The following is an 18807-nucleotide window of genomic DNA, read 5'->3' as shown; positions in this document are numbered from 1 at the left end:
GGGAGTTTGGCGGGGGGGAGGTCAGGGGAAACACACAGAGGCCTGGGGACCCGCTCTGTGACTTTGGGAGTGCTGGAAGGAGCTCCTGTTGAGGGCTCTGTGGGTTTGGGGTTTTTTTGTGAGTTCAGGACCAGGCGGGAACTTTGGGGGTGAAAGGGGGAGCTTGAGGTTGATTTGGTGGGTGAGAGAGGAGTTGGGAGTGATGGGGGTGGGGCTCAGGAGGATCGTAGGGACACCTCTGTGCCTTCCGAGGGAGCCTTATGGGGCTGAGGGAGGTTCTGTCAGCCTCGGTGTCCCGGAGAGCCTGCGAAGCCTTTCCCGGCCTTGGGGCTCCTCCTTTCCCGTTCCCGGCTTGGCAGAGCCCCCCACGGCTGCCTCTGGCTCCGCCGCCGAAGGCTGAGGCCATCTTTTGTTGCCCTGCAAGAAGCTGTGGGCCCGAGTGCCGGCTCCGGGGGCTAAGGAGGCCGCCTGGGCTGGGGTCCGCAGCTGCTGGGTTCTGTGGCTAAAACTGCTGCGAGTTCCCCTTCCTCACATGGTCTGTAGAGAGTCGGGTGACTTCTGTAGGCAGAGGAGGGCCGTTGGTTGACCAGAGGAGTGTGTGTGTGTTCTGAATCGAGATGTTGGCGCTAGAAAAATGCCCGGCAGTGAGCGCTGTGTCTGTTCGCACGGAAATGTTCACATACCGAGTTACTCCAGGAGCAAGTGCTCTACCTCTTAGCTGCTGGAGTAGTTCAGGAGAATAATTGAGTAGAAAAATCCCACCTTTGCCCTGGATGTTCAACGGCTTTTTTTTTTTCTTTAGGCGTTTGAGAACACATTAGTGTTTTAGATGCTGTGCCCCAGCGATCATTAAACAACAGGTACTTGCCATGAAGCCCTCAATTTATGAATGACAGGTCCCTGAGGTTTAATTATCTGATGTCATTGAATTTATGTTTGTTCTCAAATGCAGAATGACAGACTGCTGCTTGTGCTTGGTTAAATACTCTTCTACAACTAGAATTGGTTTTATTTTTGTGAACTTTGACTAAACTGAGGAAGACTTGGTGCCTTGTGCGTTACTTGCATATTTTGGACACTGACCGCTTTAAACAAAAATGTCTTTGATAAAACCTCCCTTCCCCTTTTAATTTATCACAGCTACTAACTAATGAACTTGTGAAATACAATTTAGATGAAGTCTTGGCTGCAAATATTTTAAATAAATGCTGTTTTAATTTTAATGACTTAGTACTGTCCAGGATGCTGGGCAAATGTGGTGTATGTTATATTGTGTCTATTTACTGGGTATTTTAATGGTCTGAGTATGGTTTAGCAATGACATACATGTAGCTCAATGACAAAGCCAAAAAAGCTTCTGAATGAGCCTCCCCTGCTTATGGAGTTCGTTTTAGAAGGTGTTAAGAACTTTTTACTGTTCTAGCTTAGTTCTAAAGTAATAAGTAAACAACTTAAGTTTATAAAGATTCACTTGATGTGTTGTCTCAGTTTTATTTTGGAATGAAGGACAACAGTGAAGTTCACATCAAATTCTACAAGTAGTTAATGTAAAAATATTTTATTTATAAAATAACTTGGGCTGAAGTATGAATATGATGAAGAACAAAGAAGGAATGGAGAAACAGCTAATACAGGGAGGCTTTGTTTTCTATTGCTTCTGCAGCCATTGTTTGCATTCCATTGCTGATTAAAAGTGCTGTTGTCGGGCTTGCAGACAAAGCAGCTGAGTTCGGTGGAGAGTATAAGCTGAACTTTCCCATAAGGATTAATGTGAGAGTGGGAGAATGTGTATGGAGGCCTAAATACAGAAATTTAAATACATAAGGGCAATGAGATTGAAAAATTTGAAGTCATATTTTCAGTGAGAGTGTTCTTGTTCCCTCTTTATGACAATGATCATTTGGAGTCTTCCTCAGTTGATTTTGCTGGATTAATCTTGACTGCACGATGGAAGATGGAAAAACAAGCTAAGGTTTAGCTGGTCAGATCTCAGGCATTTGAGATCACTTAGGGTTGTTGCAGAACGCCAGCATCTCCTCCACTTCATGATACTGGTTATCGGGCATAGGTGCCACAAGACAACACATCAGTTCTTATTGAAGAAATTGCTTTGTTAGTGGTTTGACAGATAACTAACTCTACTCTGGTACTTTTGTTCTTTTTTGGTTTGTTTCTGTTTTAAAGAAACAGTAGTAGCATCACTGAGTATTAGTGTTAATTTTTTAAGACCAGCAGAGGCTCTAATAGAAATAAAAGGTAGACAGAGTTCAAATACCTATATCGTGCTGGCTTGCATGGCAGAATTGAAACATGCTCCTCCTCTATTTCTAACTTATTTTCATCCTTAATTTTAGCTGCAATGCAAGCATTAGTTTCAAGTCCTTCACACTTGAAATACTAGTAAGATTAGATTAGCCTAAAACTTGTGAACGTCCATTGTAAGAACAGCATCTAAGAAATATTTTTTAATTACAGTTTTTCAGATTTGCATACCAATAATGTTTATGTTGCAAAGGATTCTTAAATACCATGTGTCTTACAAAAGCAGCATGTGCTCAGACAGTGCAGGAAAAAGCTAAATAACTTTACTCAGGGCTCTGGTCTGAACACACTGTAACTAACAAAAAAAAAATAATTTGGTTTTGCTGTTTGATGTACAACGTAGTAATGAGACCATGCCAATAAAATAGATAAATGATTGTCACTGGCCCCTTGCAAAAGATGTAATTTTGCTTAGTTAGATGCCTTATTACAGGAGATGCGACTGAACATCACTTACTGGCTTTAAGGTCTGGGAATGAAGAAACTTGCAAATGACAGAGCTCCCTTTAATGGATGGGCAGCTTAATTAATAAGGTTGCAATGTTAACTGTGGAAAGATTAATACCAACAATTCCCTTCTCAGACCCCTAACAATAGCACAGGGGGTGTGCAGTGCTGAATTTAGATGCTCTCAGAGTCTTCTGAGAGATACCTTTTCATATGAGGGTTTTCAGTATTTTAACAGCTTTGAAAGAAGTTTTTAATCTTTGCTGGCTGGTGCCAGGCTTCCAACTGCTTCGATTATCTGTAAGTGCATCTGGGTGACCACACCCTCTCATTCATGATGTTGTATGTGTTGATGTTCTAGAATGAGTCTGCAGATTTTAAATGCAGAAAATGGAGAAAACGGAGGAAACATTAACGATGATCTAACAGCGGAAGACTGTAGCTTTTATTTCGCACCACCGGAACCTACAGGGAGACCTTCCATTCTACGTCTGTCACAGAAAGAAAACTTGCCACCAAAAAGTGTGGCAAAAGCTATGAAGGTAAACATTTGCTTTTTTTATCAATTGTATTCTTTTGCCTTCTGTGATCTCTGCTTCTGAATGCATATGCTATTTGGAACTTGAAAATACTGTGGTGTTCATGTTCTTCCTTTTTCCTCTCACCCCCTGCCCTTTTCTTAAAGGTAACCTTTCAGACTCCTCTAAGAGATCCTCAAACTCGAAAAATCTTGAGTCCTACCATGACTGACAAACTTGAGACGACTTTCACGCTTGATGATTGCAGTGAAGCCTGGGCAGATGATCTTTTATCTGTATCTGTCAATGTTGAGTAAGTAATGTATTCACTACTAGTAGTATTAGCAATATGGGACATACTCAAGTTAATTTTTCCCTATTATAAGCCTACATAGTTAAAAAAGTAATCTTGTATTCATAACAGGATGCAAGCTGCACAAAAGGGTCAAACTTGATGACTTTGTAACATGAACTCTTTTTCAACAATAAAATTTTCTTAAAAGTAGTGACAGTTATCGTGGTTGTAATATTGAATACTAGACTCCATTTCTAACTACTCAATAACTGATTTCATAGAGATGACTTACGATATGGACAAATAATTTGAGATAAGAGACACATTAGGCAGAGAATATAAAATTATTTCAGGCAGTAAGGTTTTCATGTGAGACTACAGCTCTTCTTGGGCTAATTCTTAAAGCTAAGCTGTAAATTTTCTTGTATCTTATGTAGAGTTTTATATCTTTAGATTTTTCTTGGGATACGTCTCCTAAAGAGTTAATTTAAATTGACAGCTTGAGTCAATGAGTGTTAAGATTAAAGAAAATCTAGCAGCACAGAGTAAATATAACATCAGTGTCAAGTGGGAAGAAGTTTTTCTTGCCTTTAGTTTAGCAGCCTGCATCTCAAAGTGGCTTATGGTTGCAGTCTAGAGAAGAGCATAAAGCCTGCAGTGCTGCAGTTGGAGGTTTAGCAACTCTCCTCTAGAGAAATATTATAATGATATAATAATACAATGTTATTTAATAGGCCTCAATGCTTATTTTTGTTACTTTTTTTTTACCCTCTTTTTTAAACTTGTATGAACACCTGACATCTGTAATTCCCAGTGGCAAGAAATATCAGACCTTAGCTTTGTCTTCTGCAAGGCAATATATCTTTTTGCTTGTTTTTAATTGCCTGAAACTTTCATTTGATACCTATTCTTGGTTTTTGAAGAATTCACAGCTTTCTCTGTTTTCCATGTTATTTAAATGTATAGATTTGCTTCAACTGTTAACTTGAGTTTATACTCTGGTTTAGAAAAGTACTTCTGAGCTCGACACCACAATTAAATTACTTGGTTGCATTTATGCCCCCAACTTATTGCTGATATGAATAAATGAAGATTTAGTATGTTTATTGTTTGCAAGAGTTAAAAGGGTTAGCACCAAATTGATTTTTATTAGGGCATAATTATGTGTCAAGACATTACTTTTACTGTAATGTGTCCTTTCTACTTTTAAAATTTAAGGATTTGTTTGTAGGAAACAAGTTGAAGGACTGGGTGTTGCTTTTCATTAGCCTAAAGTAATTCAAGCTTCAAGCAGGTGTTTCAGCTCTTGGCTGGCATTTATTAGGTTAAACACTGAGGAAGAATGGGAGGGGCCTGAGCAGTTCAACCAGCCTGGGGCTGAACTGTTGCAGGGAAGAGGCACTCAAACCGGGTGAGAAGGACTTCCTGAGCTCTTATCTCTTTGCTTTCGGGTTTATCAAAGTGGTATTTTTAGTGGGTGGCTTTTGATCGTGTTCTCTTCCACAACAGATACAGTTGGCACGTAGAAATAATAACTTTACGAAGGGACAAAACAATGGGAGGAAATCCTGTTTCAGGAAGTAATGACTTAACTCTCTGTAGTCTGAGGCTTGTTCTCAAAATTTGAGTAGAGTTTGGGGAAATAATGTGGAGAACGATAACTGTGAAGGATACTCAGCAGTAGTGAGTGCACAAACTTGTTAACCTGTTTCTTCTGCTAGTGAAGCCAACCTTTCTCTTCCGCGAGAAGTATTTTCTTGTATACAACTTTTCTTTTCAGATTTAATTTTGTACAGAGTTTAGGGTGCTTAAAGTCCAGGATCTGTTTTGGTATATAGGCCCTCATAGACAGAATGCTGGTGTATACTTTCAGGCAAAAAATTTCCTGGAATGACCCAGACAAAGTAATGACTAAAATGGGAAAACCTGAATCATGACTCGGTTTGGTCCTAGACTTGTCTGTCATGACTCATAAAGGAATCTACATGAAGATGTACTACTAGTTGTGCCTGTGTTTGACTTGTAACTCCTAAAAAGTGTCCATATGCTGTAGTGAGTAGAGCAGTCTCCAGTGATGGCTGGCATAAGGTGACATAGCTGTATAGATCAGAATACTGATTAAGTTCTAGAATTGATCTCCCTCATGTGTCCCAGAGTTCATACTTCTGACTGTTTAGGTGGCTACTGAATTCTTGCTGTTATGATACTCTTGCTGTCAGCTGCCGTAACGTCAAAATAAAATTACTCTGAGCATGCAAAGCTACTGGTATAAACGTCTTTATAATGATGATTTCAAATGATGTCTAAAATATAACTATAACATATGTGATTTTTTTTTTTTGGTGAATGCAGCACATGTCAACAAAATACTGAAGCTGAAGCAAACAATACAGTGGTAACTACACAAATGCCAGAGAAGGTCAGCACGGCTGCTTACCCAGATGATGAGATGCCAGTGAAGAGTCGAGGTTCCTACAACCTTGATTTTGATAACTTAAATGACATCAATCCTTTTCAAAGTTCAGCGCAGTTGCAGCATTCTCCTGGTCATCTGCAGAAGTCTCCTGTAAGAGTGTCTAGCAGTCTTGAGAAAACTTCTGAAAAAAGTAATGATTCTGTTGTGCTGGATGATACAGCTCCTTTTGCAACCACAACAAGTACAGAGTGCTCAAGTGAAGAGAAGACTCTTCCATCTGGAGGAGAATCTGTATCGAGGGAGCTGGAGTCAGACAAATCCCAACTGTCCCCTAAGAAAGCAATCAGTGACTCTGTGCAGGATGTGAAGTCTGCTTCCACAGATGTGAGCCAAACTGGTAATTCGGTGGGATTAGTGGAAGCACCTGTACAGTTGTCTGGTGACTTAGGTCCCGGTAGTTCTGGTGTAGCTAATTCTTCTCAAACTGAGGAATTGACGCTTCAGAATGTTTCAGTGGCAGAAAAAAACGCCTCTACAGAAGAGTCAAAGCCTGCAGAAGAGCTGGTTATCTCCAAAGGGGACCTTGCAGAAAAGCCTGGTGTCACCAAGGCTGGACCAGTAAAACTGGAATTTGACTTTGATAATACTACTGCTAGAAAGCCACCTCCTAAGAAACTAGGTAAAAGACCTGGAATTAAGCCACCTTCCAAAAAAATTCCTATTCCCAAAACAAAAGCAGAGAATACTGAAATGCAGAATAAAAGTAATGTGGAAGATGAAATCCCTGTTCCCAAAGCATCGTACAAGTTTGACTGGGACAAACTTGATGATCCAAACTTTAATCCTTTTGGAGGAGGCTCTAAAATTTCCAGCTCACCCAAGTGCTCGAAACCTAGCACTCGGAAAGCTCACCTGCAAGAGGAGCAGGATAGTACCTTGTCAAGAAGGGAGCCTCTTCCAGCGGAGCAGGATAACAGACCAAGTACCTGTGAAGCTCTTGAGAAAAGAGAACCCAAAAATCTGTAAGTAAATCTGTAGCTGAATGTAGAAGAACATTAAAGTCATGTGAGGAAAAGACAGATGGTATCTCTAGTTGATTCCTGCCTCCTTGGCTTCCTCCCTCTAAGGCTGGCTGAGTCTGTTGCACGTTGTAACACATGCATTTCAGTGGCAAGATGTCACTGGGGAAACCATGTTGAGATGGCTAGCTCCAGGTAAAAAGCATTCTTTTTTGAAGGATGGGAGGGGATGGGCTTATATGGAAAGAGCATTAGTACCTTGGTCGAGTGGCTCTTTCCTCACTCTCCAAAGATTAAATTATGGAAAGTCAGGTGACTGCTGCTATCCTTCAGAAACAGGTGAGTAGGCGGCAGGGCTGCATATTGTGCAGCACGTGAAGGGCCTAGGCAATTCTGTTCTTATTGTCCTGGCTGAACTCTGAGGTGCTGTTGCTTTCTTGTGTGTCCTTGGTATCAGAATGTTATCTCCAATAAAAAGGCCTGTAATTAAAGTTGCCCTTTTTTGGCACCGCATAAAACTTGGAGAATGGGAGATAATGTGTTGCTTTCCCTAGGAAATCTAACTGTTAATGTCAGCTTTACTACAGACAACCAAGTGCTTACCAGAGTTAGACGGGCACAAGATGTTCATTTGACAGAAATATTGACTCTCATGCTCTTTGTGTAACATGATCAGCTACTGGTGATCAAGGTGAAAAGTTAAGTTTGTGCTGTCAGCAGCAACTAAAGTATTGGACTTCGTTAGAGAAGTTCTGTGCTTTACACTGATAGTCACTGCACTACTTCAGACAGAGTAGCAGGCTGCTTGTAATTCTGGTCTCAAACAAAAAGCCTATCTTTAATTAAAAAAAAATCAGTTTAACAAATGGAAAGAGAACAATGTGAAATTAATAGGAATAGATGATACTGCTGTGACTTTCTGCTTCCCAAATAGAAAGCTCTCACTCTGTCAGAAGCAGTGCTATCACTTAAGTTGGCACCAGGCAAGACAGTGAATTTACATCCACACCCTCCTAAAGCTTCCTGTACTGTGGCAGTAGAAACCCTGAAAAAAGCTTACTTTGTTCAGTGATTCAATATATCTGGTAAATAGAATTCAAAACTGTGAGACTTGAACTTTGATTTTACTTTTTTCTTGCTTTAGGGAAGTCAACAAACAGAGTGTGGTAGAAGACAACCTAAGAACTCAAGAAGACAAGCTAGAAGTTCAAGCAAAATCTGAACTTCCAGAAGAAATAGCCATGGTAATGTATAGGAAGGATAGCTAGTTCTTACTAAGTTGTTCCATGAAAAAGTTCTTGGACTTAACTTTGACAAACTTATGTTTGATACTTTGACTAAGAATTAGTGGATTTATGCATCTTCATCAGCTTGAGAATGAATGTCAGCTGCACAGACTTGTCTTTTGAAGGTGACATCAGAGACAGCCAAATTCGTACCTTGCTATTTAGTATCTTTTTTGATCAGCAGTCACATATAAGGACAACCATAAGGGTGTGGACTCTAAAGTGTCTCCTGTATAATATGAGCTGTACTCAGTGTTGGTAGGTTAGTTTCCATGCCTGTGAACTCTTGGTTTATTATCCTGGCTGCCCAGCTACTTTATGACAAACCAATTTGATCATTATTGTCATTTTCATTGCATTTAAGTCATTATTTTAACAATAAAAAGGATTGTGATTTTTTTTTTTTTCTCATCAGGAGAAGCAAATGAGCCCATCTAAAATGTCTCCAGCTAATGTCCCCTCTCAAGATAATTTAGTTTCTGCTGACAGTGGAAAAAAGTCAGTGTCTGCTGAAGAAATTAAACCTAGTTCCCACAGAACTGAAGTAACAGCAGATGAGCAGACAGCTAGCACTGAACCTGAAGAGCTCTTCAGACCATCATCAGAAGGTAAGGGCATTTCTTTAGAATAGACTGGAAATATATCGTTACCATAACCTCTCTGTGTGTACTTTTCTACTTCGGTTTTGGTATTGATTCTAATTTTTGTCTTATCTTGCTCTTCTGAAAAGACTGTAAAACCTGTGGTGACTAGCAATTATTTCTAACTTTCTCTGGATTAAGCTAAATTCAAACAGCTGGCTGTTGGCCTTTAGCTTCCTGGAAGGATGACGTTTAGGCTAGTAAAGAAACAATCTCTTTGAGTTTCAGTGGCAGCTTTCTGTGCTGAAAAAATGCTCCTTTGAAATCACTTTTGGTACTAAAGACATTCTTACTGGAGAGCACTGGAGCTGTGCTATTGCCTCTATTTGACTCCTAGAGATTACTGCAAGCCTCAGCACTACTTGAGTGCTGATTTTGTATTGCAGTATGGATGGTCTCTCTCCACTTGCCTGTCACTCTTGAAAGCTTCCTACATAGCTCTGACTTAACCACCTGGAAGGGTTATTTCTTGTAAGAGCACTGTCTGGAAGGATGAGCAGATGACTTGCCTGCAGTGCAGTCTGTCACTTATTTTAATATTTGAAAAATCGGTGTATTGAGAAATGGCTGTAACTTCATCGTTCAAATCTGAGCTGTGTGCTAGTTTTAACAGTGAGATTGCCAATCTCTTTTTTTTTTTTAGTGGGCTATTGTATAAAGAATAGAATATCTGAGTGTGCTTGCCAACAGAAGTTGGGACAACAGAAGTTCTTCAGCTGTGTTAAATTCCATGTATTTTTACAGGTATTTGTGAGCAAATGGAAGCTGTAAGTTGTTTAATTTGGAAATCTTTGCCTGTTTTCTACTTTTTATTTTTTCAGGTCTGGATAGAGATACCTTTTTAACAAATGAAAAACTAGAGCTTGCAACATGAGATTAAGATTTATTTGCTTTATACACATACCTTTTTGTTTCTGTCTGTGACTGCTTTACTGAAAGACAATGCGACAACAGTATGTCTTCATTGTATCATTTTCTTTTCCAGTTCTAGAAATGGGCATAGACTATCTGGAACAGTTTGGGACTTCATCAGTAAGTATGACATTGAAATGTTTCGTTTGCATCCCTGGCAGAGAGGAGAGGAAATGAAAATGAAACTGTTGAGCCTTAAATGTTTTAATGAAAACTCTGCTTTGACCTTGCACATAGGGAAAAAAGTTCTATTCCAAAGGAATTGTGTTAACAAGGCTGGACAGGGGGTAGAGGTGGAAGAAACTGTCTATAAGCAATTCTGCTAAGAACTGGAGGTCTTGTGCTTTCAGTTTGCAAAGGTGCTATTTTTCTTTAATAGTGAACTGTGGTGGATGATGTTTCATGTCTCTGGTTGCCAAAACTGCAAGAACATAATGCTTTGAAAATGCAGGATCATTGTTTGGAAATTTTTTTTTTAAGCACTTTTTGTTTTATGAGTAGTTTCAGGAAATCTGTCTCTAAGTTGGGTGTGTTGTATTTTAAGCAGTTTAGCTCAGTTACTCTTTCTCCTGCTTTGGTCCAGGGTGTAGGAGTGGCTCTGAATGTATTGTGAATACACTGAATTGAAATTGGGTTTTGATCATGCTGATTGTCCTTGTTGTATGAGCAAAGGCAGAGAATGGCGTGCACTGCTCGTTGAGCTTACAATAACTGTCTTTCCCTTTCAGTGTCCTCTGGTTTTGAATAGTTCATAAATGTTTGCCCTTTTGGTTCTATCTGTGAGCAGATTGAGTTCACTTGATCTTACATAAGGATTTAAGCATGTGGGCACTGAGTTCTCTTACATAATTTTTCTCCTGAGAACAATGCTCTGGCCACTGAAGAACAGGCTCACCCTCTCTCCCGAGGATTATTTGTGTGTGTGTGTGTAACTTGTGTGTTATGCTATGAAGCAGCATATCTGCCAGTTTATGCCTTTTTTCCCCTCAGTTCAAAGAGTCTGCCTTGAGAAAGCAGTCACTGTATTTGAAGTTTGACCCTCTGTTGAGAGACAGTCCGAGAAAACCCATTTCTGGTACTATTGAAACAGCTATGAACGTCATGACTGCTCCACTGCAGTGTGGGTATGTATTGATTTGGTCTAGGGTGTAATGTGGAACTTTACAAGGAAAAGCAGTGCTTGAATGTGATGGTGTCTGTTTGCTCATTTTCAGGCCTGTCGATCTGAGTAAATTGCTTGAGGAAGCTGAAAAGCCTACAGTGAGCCTTCAAAACGAAGAGAAACCGAAAGGACTAGATCTTCTGGGAACATTTACAACTTCTGTAAGGGTATCTTTAATAGTACCAGGTTTTATGTTGTTATTTTGGGAAATGGGTGGTCTAGGTTCTGGGCTTAAGAATTATGCACATATCCTAAGGATTGCAGAACACTTCATGTTTATTTAAACGTATCTTAAAAAGCAGACATTTATATCAGAGTTGAACTCTTTGATGGACTTCATTTTCTTAAGTACTAAAAATCTTTTCCTGTGTGTGTGAAACTGGTGGCATTGCATATAGTCTAGAAGAATTTGAGCTGTTTTTAAGAATGCTTTAATCAAGCAGTGTTTTTTTCGTGTAGCTGAAGCCACAGAATTTTAATTGCACTGTGATGAAAAGCACTTTGATTAAACTTGATGCTCTCTAGTCCAGGGTTTATAGCTTGAACAGCCTTTTATGAACAGATCTGCACACAGCAGTTCATCCTGAAATGGTGCCTTTTTTACTGGTGGGGAACAGTATGGTGTCATCTGCTTTGTTTCTGATAGCTGCAATTGGTGGGTAGCTTCTGTTACTCCTTATGAATAACTACACAGTTCTAAAAGGTATCTATGAACTAAGAAAGCTATGGTAACAACTTTATTGGAGGTATTTTGGGTGTTTAAGTAAAATATGCTGACTTACATCAAATGACTGGCATAAAGCAAATCAATAGCATGAAAGTAGGAATCTGTTGAAACTCACTTTTTTTTTACCTCTCGCAGGTTACTGAACCATTAATTCCAGACTCTCTGACTAGTGATGTTCCTCCACTCTCTCTTGCTCCTTCCACAAGCGCTGCAGTGGATGCTATTGTAGATGTGCTAAAATATAGCCAAAAAGACATGGATGCAGCTGTTGAGCTGGTTAAGAGAGAGGTATGGTGACCCTTCCAAAGCAATTAAGTGCAGTGATTTTAGTTTGTTTGGTTTTTGTGAAATGGGGAGGCACAGCAATATGTCCACCTAATAGAATAAAAATGAGATCTGGAGCTCACTCTGGAGAAGAGAAACATTAATGGAGGAGGGACGACGTAGTCAGGGATATTTCAAGCATATTCTGTAGCTCACTGGAGAAATTGCTTTTGAACCTCACTATCTACTGATGCAAAGAGTTGTGTATCCGCTAGAACCAAAAATTTGAGTACTTGATTCATTATGGCTTCTGTGTTATGTAACCTTAGAAATACTAAACATAAGAGGAATAATTGTGTAAATGTTATTAAAGCTTAATGGTGTCACATGAAAAATGACTTCAGAAGAAAATGGAGCGTTCAAAATTTCTGACGAGCTGTACTGCAGACAGTGGCACTAAGGACATCAAACAAAGATGACATGATTTTTTGCTGCTTAAGTTATTCTTTCTCTTTAGAGTACAAAGTTACTAGCTTCTCTGAAAGTAACTTTTGCTTTCTGTCATTTAGGACAATGCTTGTACCCAGCACATGATCTGGTACAGGAAAACAAGTGCAGCTTTGACAAGGGACAATATTAGTGCATTGATCTAGAATGAAGAATTTCTATAATAACAGGGGGCAGAGCTTGTAATATATTAAAATTGGTGTTCTGATTCCTTGTTTTAAAGAGCTATTTTAAACATGCTAACATAATTGTAGTAAGACAGGTGTGACTAGATGACTTCAGCTGTATGTCACTTAATATAGTAATTCCAAGCATTTTTTTTTTTTACCTTGAAAGGAAGGTGGACTAAATTTTAAGACTACTTTTTTTTGTGTGTGTAAAATAACTGCGAGGAAAGGAAAAAACCACATCTGTTTTCCTTCTGGGCAAATACAGTACTTTGAAAGCGTGCTTTTTTCTGAACCATTTCTGAATTGGCAAATGAAAATTTCTAATTAATTTCCATCTTTACGCATTTTTGCTTTTCTAATTTCTTTTTTTTCTAGCCTTGTTAATTCTTTAGAATTGTTAATTCTTTATATTTGGATACAATCTTCTTTTCACTTGTGTCCTGCTTCCTGTCATCTGAAATATTATAATACATTGAGTGTATTCTAAAATATGGAAAATCAGTGTATTGATGTATTGATACTGCATCTCTGAGCAGTAATCATGGGCTCCAACCTATTGTTTAAAATTCCAGGTGGTTTTGTGTGTTTTGAGCCTCTGTTATTGAAGGTCTCCTACACTGCAGTCAACCATCAGTGTTATGGTTCTTCATAGAAAACCTCAGACCAAGGTTAAGTTTATGGAGTTTGCACAAAACTTTTAGCAAAGAATGGCTGCGCTCAATACTGTTACTGTGAGCTCTGCTTTAATTCAGCTGATGTGAAATAGGTATGAGTTACTCTTATGTGACCTGAGGTGTCTTTAAATTTGGAAACGCGGCAGGAGGAGGACTGAGAGGTCAATATAAATGACTCGAAACAATAATTTGATCTGGACCAGAATAGCCTTGTGGTATTTGCTCTTTCCTGTGATAAGATTAGCAGATCTGTGTGGCTTTATTTACAAGGCAGGCAAAAGGAAAAACTGGCCAAGAAAAACTGGCCAAGAAATTATGATCTACTTCCATGATGAGTAAGAGTAGCTGCAAGGTTGGCTGAGTTGGCTCTGATCTTGCAGTCTGAATTACAATCTTGTAATATTGATAACACTGAGTGAGAATAATATATGTGAAGTCTACATACTAATCTACACCTTATTTGACTGAAGTTTTTAATGAAACAATTTTCATTCTGTTAAGCAGTTAGAAATTATTTTTCTCCCTATTGAGTTTATAAGTATACGTAAGCTGCCATTCAGACTGTTCAGAGTATCTTGTACTTCTGTGCAAGAAATTAAAGGTTTACTTTTTCCCCTCAAAGGTTCAAGAGAAACAGTTGGAGACTCAGGAATGGAAAAAGAAGTATGATAAGCTTCACATGGAGTACAAGGAAATGGGGTATGAATATGTCCTGATTTTTATATCTACTTGTTTACTCCAGCTGCTTTTTATAACTTATTTTCAACATTTCTTCCATATTTTTTTTAGAAAAATTGTTGCTGAGTTTGAAGGAACAATAACACAAATGATGGGTAAGTTCCGTGTTTACACTTTGAATGGCTTGGAGAGTGGGGCATGCTTCGCCTAAGGTTACTAGCTGAAGTTTGTGCTCTTTCGCTCCTGATGGCGTGAATAGTTCAGGTGCTTCCAGGGTGAATGTAAGGTTCTAGACAAGGTAGATAGAGTAGCATTTCTATGCATATTGCTACAGGCATGATATCACTTGGTAGGTAATGGTGAATTCCTGAATCAGGCAGGAACACATCTGACTACTTATTCTCCAGTAGAGTGTGAGCTGTTGGTTTATTAAAACTGCCAGATCTACTTGTCTGTGCCTAGTGTTTAACTGTTTATTATCTGACCTCATTTAAGTGATAAGATGTCAATAGGAGTTCTCACTGGACAGATCTGGCCTTTGCTTTAGTCAAGTTTGTGGCTTCAAAGCTACGAAGACATTCAATGAATCTCTTGTTGTATAGGTACATTCCTCTAGTTCAAATCTGAATAACCAAATCCGGGCCTTGCTTAAATAGAGTTCTTTATGGAGACTGAATTTTATGTCAACTTCTGTGCTTCTTTAAACCTATGGGAAACATGGCTCAGGTGTGCTAACAAAAATTTGGCCTTGCTGTGCTAGTCTGGCTTGTTATCCCAGTCTTCTCTAGATCTTCCAGCTATTATTTATACTTAATGAAAACAAGTATTTTTGGATTCCTTGCTTCTATCACAACATTTAAGACTCCTGTTATGGTATTTTGACTGTATTGAAGGAGAAACAATACTTTGGGCAGGTGCCTTATAATCAATCTTTAATGGCCTTGGGGTTGCTGTGAAGTATTTTGTAGCAAATAAAGAGAATGTGACTCCTTCCTTAAAAGCAGAGGTAATGATCTTCTTTCACAGGAGAGGTTGCATTATGAAACCCCTTTTTTACTTGAGAGGAAGAATTGAAGGTGTGAGGGCTGTATGTTCATAGTGTGGAACTATTTTTAAGCTAGTGCAGTAACTGTTGTAACTCTGTTAACTCCACTTTCTTTAGAGGATGCCCAGAAGCAGAAGGAATTTTCAAAGAAAGAAATGCAGAGGATGGTGGAAGAGAAGCAACAAGTGATTTCAGATCTGAACTCTATGGAGAAATCTTTCTCTGAACTCTTCAAACGATTTGAAAAACAAAAAGAAGTGCTAGAGGGTTACCGCAAAGTAAGATGCTGTAGTGCAAATGATATTCTTCCAAGACAAACGAGACTTAGTGGAGAGGAAATGACAAATTTCTAGAGCAGCCATTAACTAGCTAGGATAGACACTACCTGTACAACCAGGTGTGAAGTTGTTTAAAGATTTAAAAAAAAATTACTTGACATCTAATGGCTGGCTTAAAGTATGTTAATGATCTCTGTTAGAAGCCTTTTTTTTTTTTCCCCCCCCAAACAGAAGAATGAGCTGTTTCTTGCTGAATGTGTATCATTCTTCTGGTAATTGTAGAAACAGATTCTCAGGTACCAACTGCTGCATAAGGGCAGCTTGTTTTCTTTATGTCTTGTTGAATGGATGCTGAAGAGGATTTGCTATTTCAAGTCCAAATTGCCATAGTTTATTGGGTGTTCTTCATCTTAAACCAAACTTGTTCAAGTCAGGCCTTAATTCTGTAGCTTCCTCAAAGATTGGAGAAATGAAGTTAACGAGGAACATAAAATATGTTTTCTTATTGCATGAAATACATAAAAATTGATTCAGTTGGTGTTTAAGAAAAATGTGCCTTCAGATTTTTCCCCTCAGTTATCTGTAATGTCCCTTTTTTACTCACCTGGCCTATTTGCAAGTTTTATGGTAGTCTAGATTTGAGAAACAGGCATGATGTTTGTGTTCCAGCTTAGGTTTCTGCTTTACTTAACACATCTCGTGTTAGTAAACACATCTTCATTTTGTGTCCCTTCAATCTCTTCACCCTAAATTTAGAAGCACTTTCCATAGAACAGAATTAAAGCATCACTTGAGAACACAATTGCTAAATTCAAGAGCTGGAATTAGCAGAGATTCTTAGCACTTGTTACAAACAGTTCCAACTTGATATAATAGCTCATAGAATACAGTGTCATAGTTTCTATGTCTACTAAAGTAACTTTCTTGCTGGTGATGTTGGATTCATTTACAGTCATAGTCCGAAGCCTAAATCTTTCCATGGATTCTCTGAAGTGGTTAGTTTTCTAGCTACTCTGAAGACAGTTGCAAAGTTAGCTTAAAAAAAGCCAAAAAAGCCAAACAAATAAAACCAAAACACACGGCTAATTAGTGACTTTAATTTCAATGACCATTCCTTTTTAAGGTTTGCTACTTAAATAAACAGTATATTGGGAGGAAAATAGGGTGAATAAATCTTTAAGAGAATTGAAAGAGAGGACTTTAGTCTATCTACAGGTCTGTTGGACTTCACAGTCATTCCTGTTAGTCTGATGAACAAATACTGCTGCTTTGGTGCAGTCAGACTTTGTGAAGTGGAGAGATTCTTCCATCTACTAGCACATAAAAAGCTAACTAAGCTTCTTGGTTTTGGGACAGAATGAAGAAGCTCTGAAAAAATGTGCTGAAGAATACCTGGCTAGAATTAAAAAAGAGGAGCAGAGATACCGTGCACTAAAAGCACATGCTGAAGAAAAGCTGCATCAGTAAGTACCATTTCAAGAAGCCAGGTACTGGGAGTGAAATACATAGTTTTCACAACTGCTGCCAAGTGTGGTTCATTAATATCAAAACGTGGCTTCAAAAATTTTAGTTTGGTGATTAGAACCACATGAGATGCTTGTACTTTGGATTAAGCATAGCTTTGCTGTGCTGTCTGAAGGGGATGTAAATACCATCTTGCCTCTATTTCAGAGCAAATGAAGAAATTGCCCAGGTACGAAGCAAAGCGAAATCAGAGACTGCAGCACTACAAGCCAGTCTCCGCAAAGAACAAATGAGGATCCAGTCTTTAGAGAGGAGCCTTGAACAAAAGGTTAGTCAAAATGCCTCAGGTGAGTCTCTTCAAGCCTTAGACTAAGGCAGCAACTACCTTGTACCAGTGCTAGAAATATCTGTGCTAGCTCTGCTGGTTTTGATGGCTGCTGTCCTGATAGGCTTTGGGAAATGGACATTGAAACTTAAGGTACAAATCTTTGATGTCAAGGCTCATCTCTATGGTTAGATTTTTTTTTTTAGAGCAAAATGTTTATTCTCATAGGTGGACCACAGAAGTGTTCAATCCAGGCTAGTGTGTCAGGAGGTGCTGAAGGAGGTGATGATCAAAAATTTGTCCCAGAGCAGAATCTGGGAATGACTCTTGAATAATTGTCATATTCAGCTTGTTCATAAACAAATTAATGGCACCAATACAGACTTTTTTGTGTTTACTGAACTCTCAATATTGTTCAGGCCATTAGTCCTTGTGTTTGATATTGTTTTGTATTGCACAAGTATGGTCTTTGATTTGCCTTTACAAAACTGTTTCCTTTGATAGAACCATTCAAAGGAAAAAGCTTTTTGAGGATTAGAAGTTGTATTACTGGAAATTCACACTATTAATTTTACTGCATCATGGTCATATCTTTGCCAGCGTTGAAGACTCAAAACCAGACAATACTGGCACATTGTTGTTGGAGAAAAGCCTTGTATTTATGTTAATCTTTGGACTTACGTCTAAAGCTTGTGTAGCTCAGGAAACAGTAGGCCTGTGACTGGAGACTTGAGACAAGCCATTGAATACAAAGCTGTTTTTGTTCCTGTTTATAAGTACAGTAACCTTTTATGTAAAGAATTCTTGTTAAAATGGTTAGACCATGTAAGGTATTAGAAAAACTGGAAGTTATTGCCACATCTCGGTAAAAGTATCAAAGCGTCATGTTATGGAGTTGTCTGTCTTGTGAAGACTGAAATCTAAACAGTCACTATCTTGAAATTCAGGGTATCTGACAAATACACTGAGTCTGAAAAGTCTTACTTCCCTAGATCAGTTGGTCTCCACATATTATGATGTCTGTGGAAGCAGCAGAGACAGTGTAGTGGGTTCTTGCTCACTTCCCGAGAATCTTCAGGCTGTCATGTAACCTTCCACAAAGTAGACTGTCCTTTAGACTAAACGTGCATGAGTCACTAGCATGTACATTGGCTTTCTGTTCCATGTGTTGGCAAACATATGACTTGTGACTTGGCTCACCATGTGGATGTAACATTGCTTAGGTGATAGCTGAAACTCACTATTTTTTTTCCCCTGTCTTCAACAGACTAAAGAAAATGATGAACTAACGAAAATCTGTGATGACTTGATCTTGAAGATGGAAAAAATTTGATAGCTTAATTGTCTTGTAAATATATTTAGTCTCCCTGAGTTCCTGTCCTGTGTGTTCACTCATTTCTTTATGTTGTGAAAAAATAAAACTCTTGATTTGCACTTGTCTTGTGTATGATTGACTGTATCTTTTATAGGAAATGTCAAACTTTTAGTGCAGTTGCCACTTCCAGTAGGTAGCAATGTCTTGCATTACATTTTCAGTTTGCTGAAAGGAAAAACTTTTAATTGTCTCATCCTCAGTCCTTTTCCTGTGTAAGGACACCCAGGTTCTGTATTCATGACCTGACTTTGCTGGCCAGCATCAGTATGAGCCATATCTCTA

General features: G+C 38.7%; 1 protein-coding gene across 1 annotated transcript; it reads left to right on the top strand.

Moving 5' to 3' along the window:
- Positions 1–3131: 3131 nt before the first annotated feature.
- TACC3 (transforming, acidic coiled-coil containing protein 3) lies at positions 3132–18583 on the top strand. Its single transcript, XM_009878445.1, has 15 exons — positions 3132–3311; positions 3455–3600; positions 5935–7020; positions 8162–8261; positions 8719–8911; positions 9930–9976; positions 10847–10980; positions 11071–11179; positions 11881–12033; positions 13983–14059; positions 14150–14193; positions 15201–15361; positions 16718–16824; positions 17033–17153; positions 18418–18583. Exons 1-15 carry the CDS (start codon positions 3132–3134, stop codon positions 18481–18483), a joined length of 2724 nt encoding a protein of 907 aa, XP_009876747.1. The 3' UTR covers positions 18484–18583.
- Positions 18584–18807: the final 224 nt, after the last annotated feature.

This window comes from Apaloderma vittatum, unplaced genomic scaffold (genome assembly GCF_000703405.1).
Source record: "Apaloderma vittatum isolate BGI_N311 unplaced genomic scaffold, ASM70340v1 scaffold9341, whole genome shotgun sequence".
Classification (NCBI taxonomy): Eukaryota; Metazoa; Chordata; class Aves; order Trogoniformes; family Trogonidae; genus Apaloderma; species Apaloderma vittatum.
This window is presented reverse-complemented; position numbering and strand designations above follow the sequence as displayed.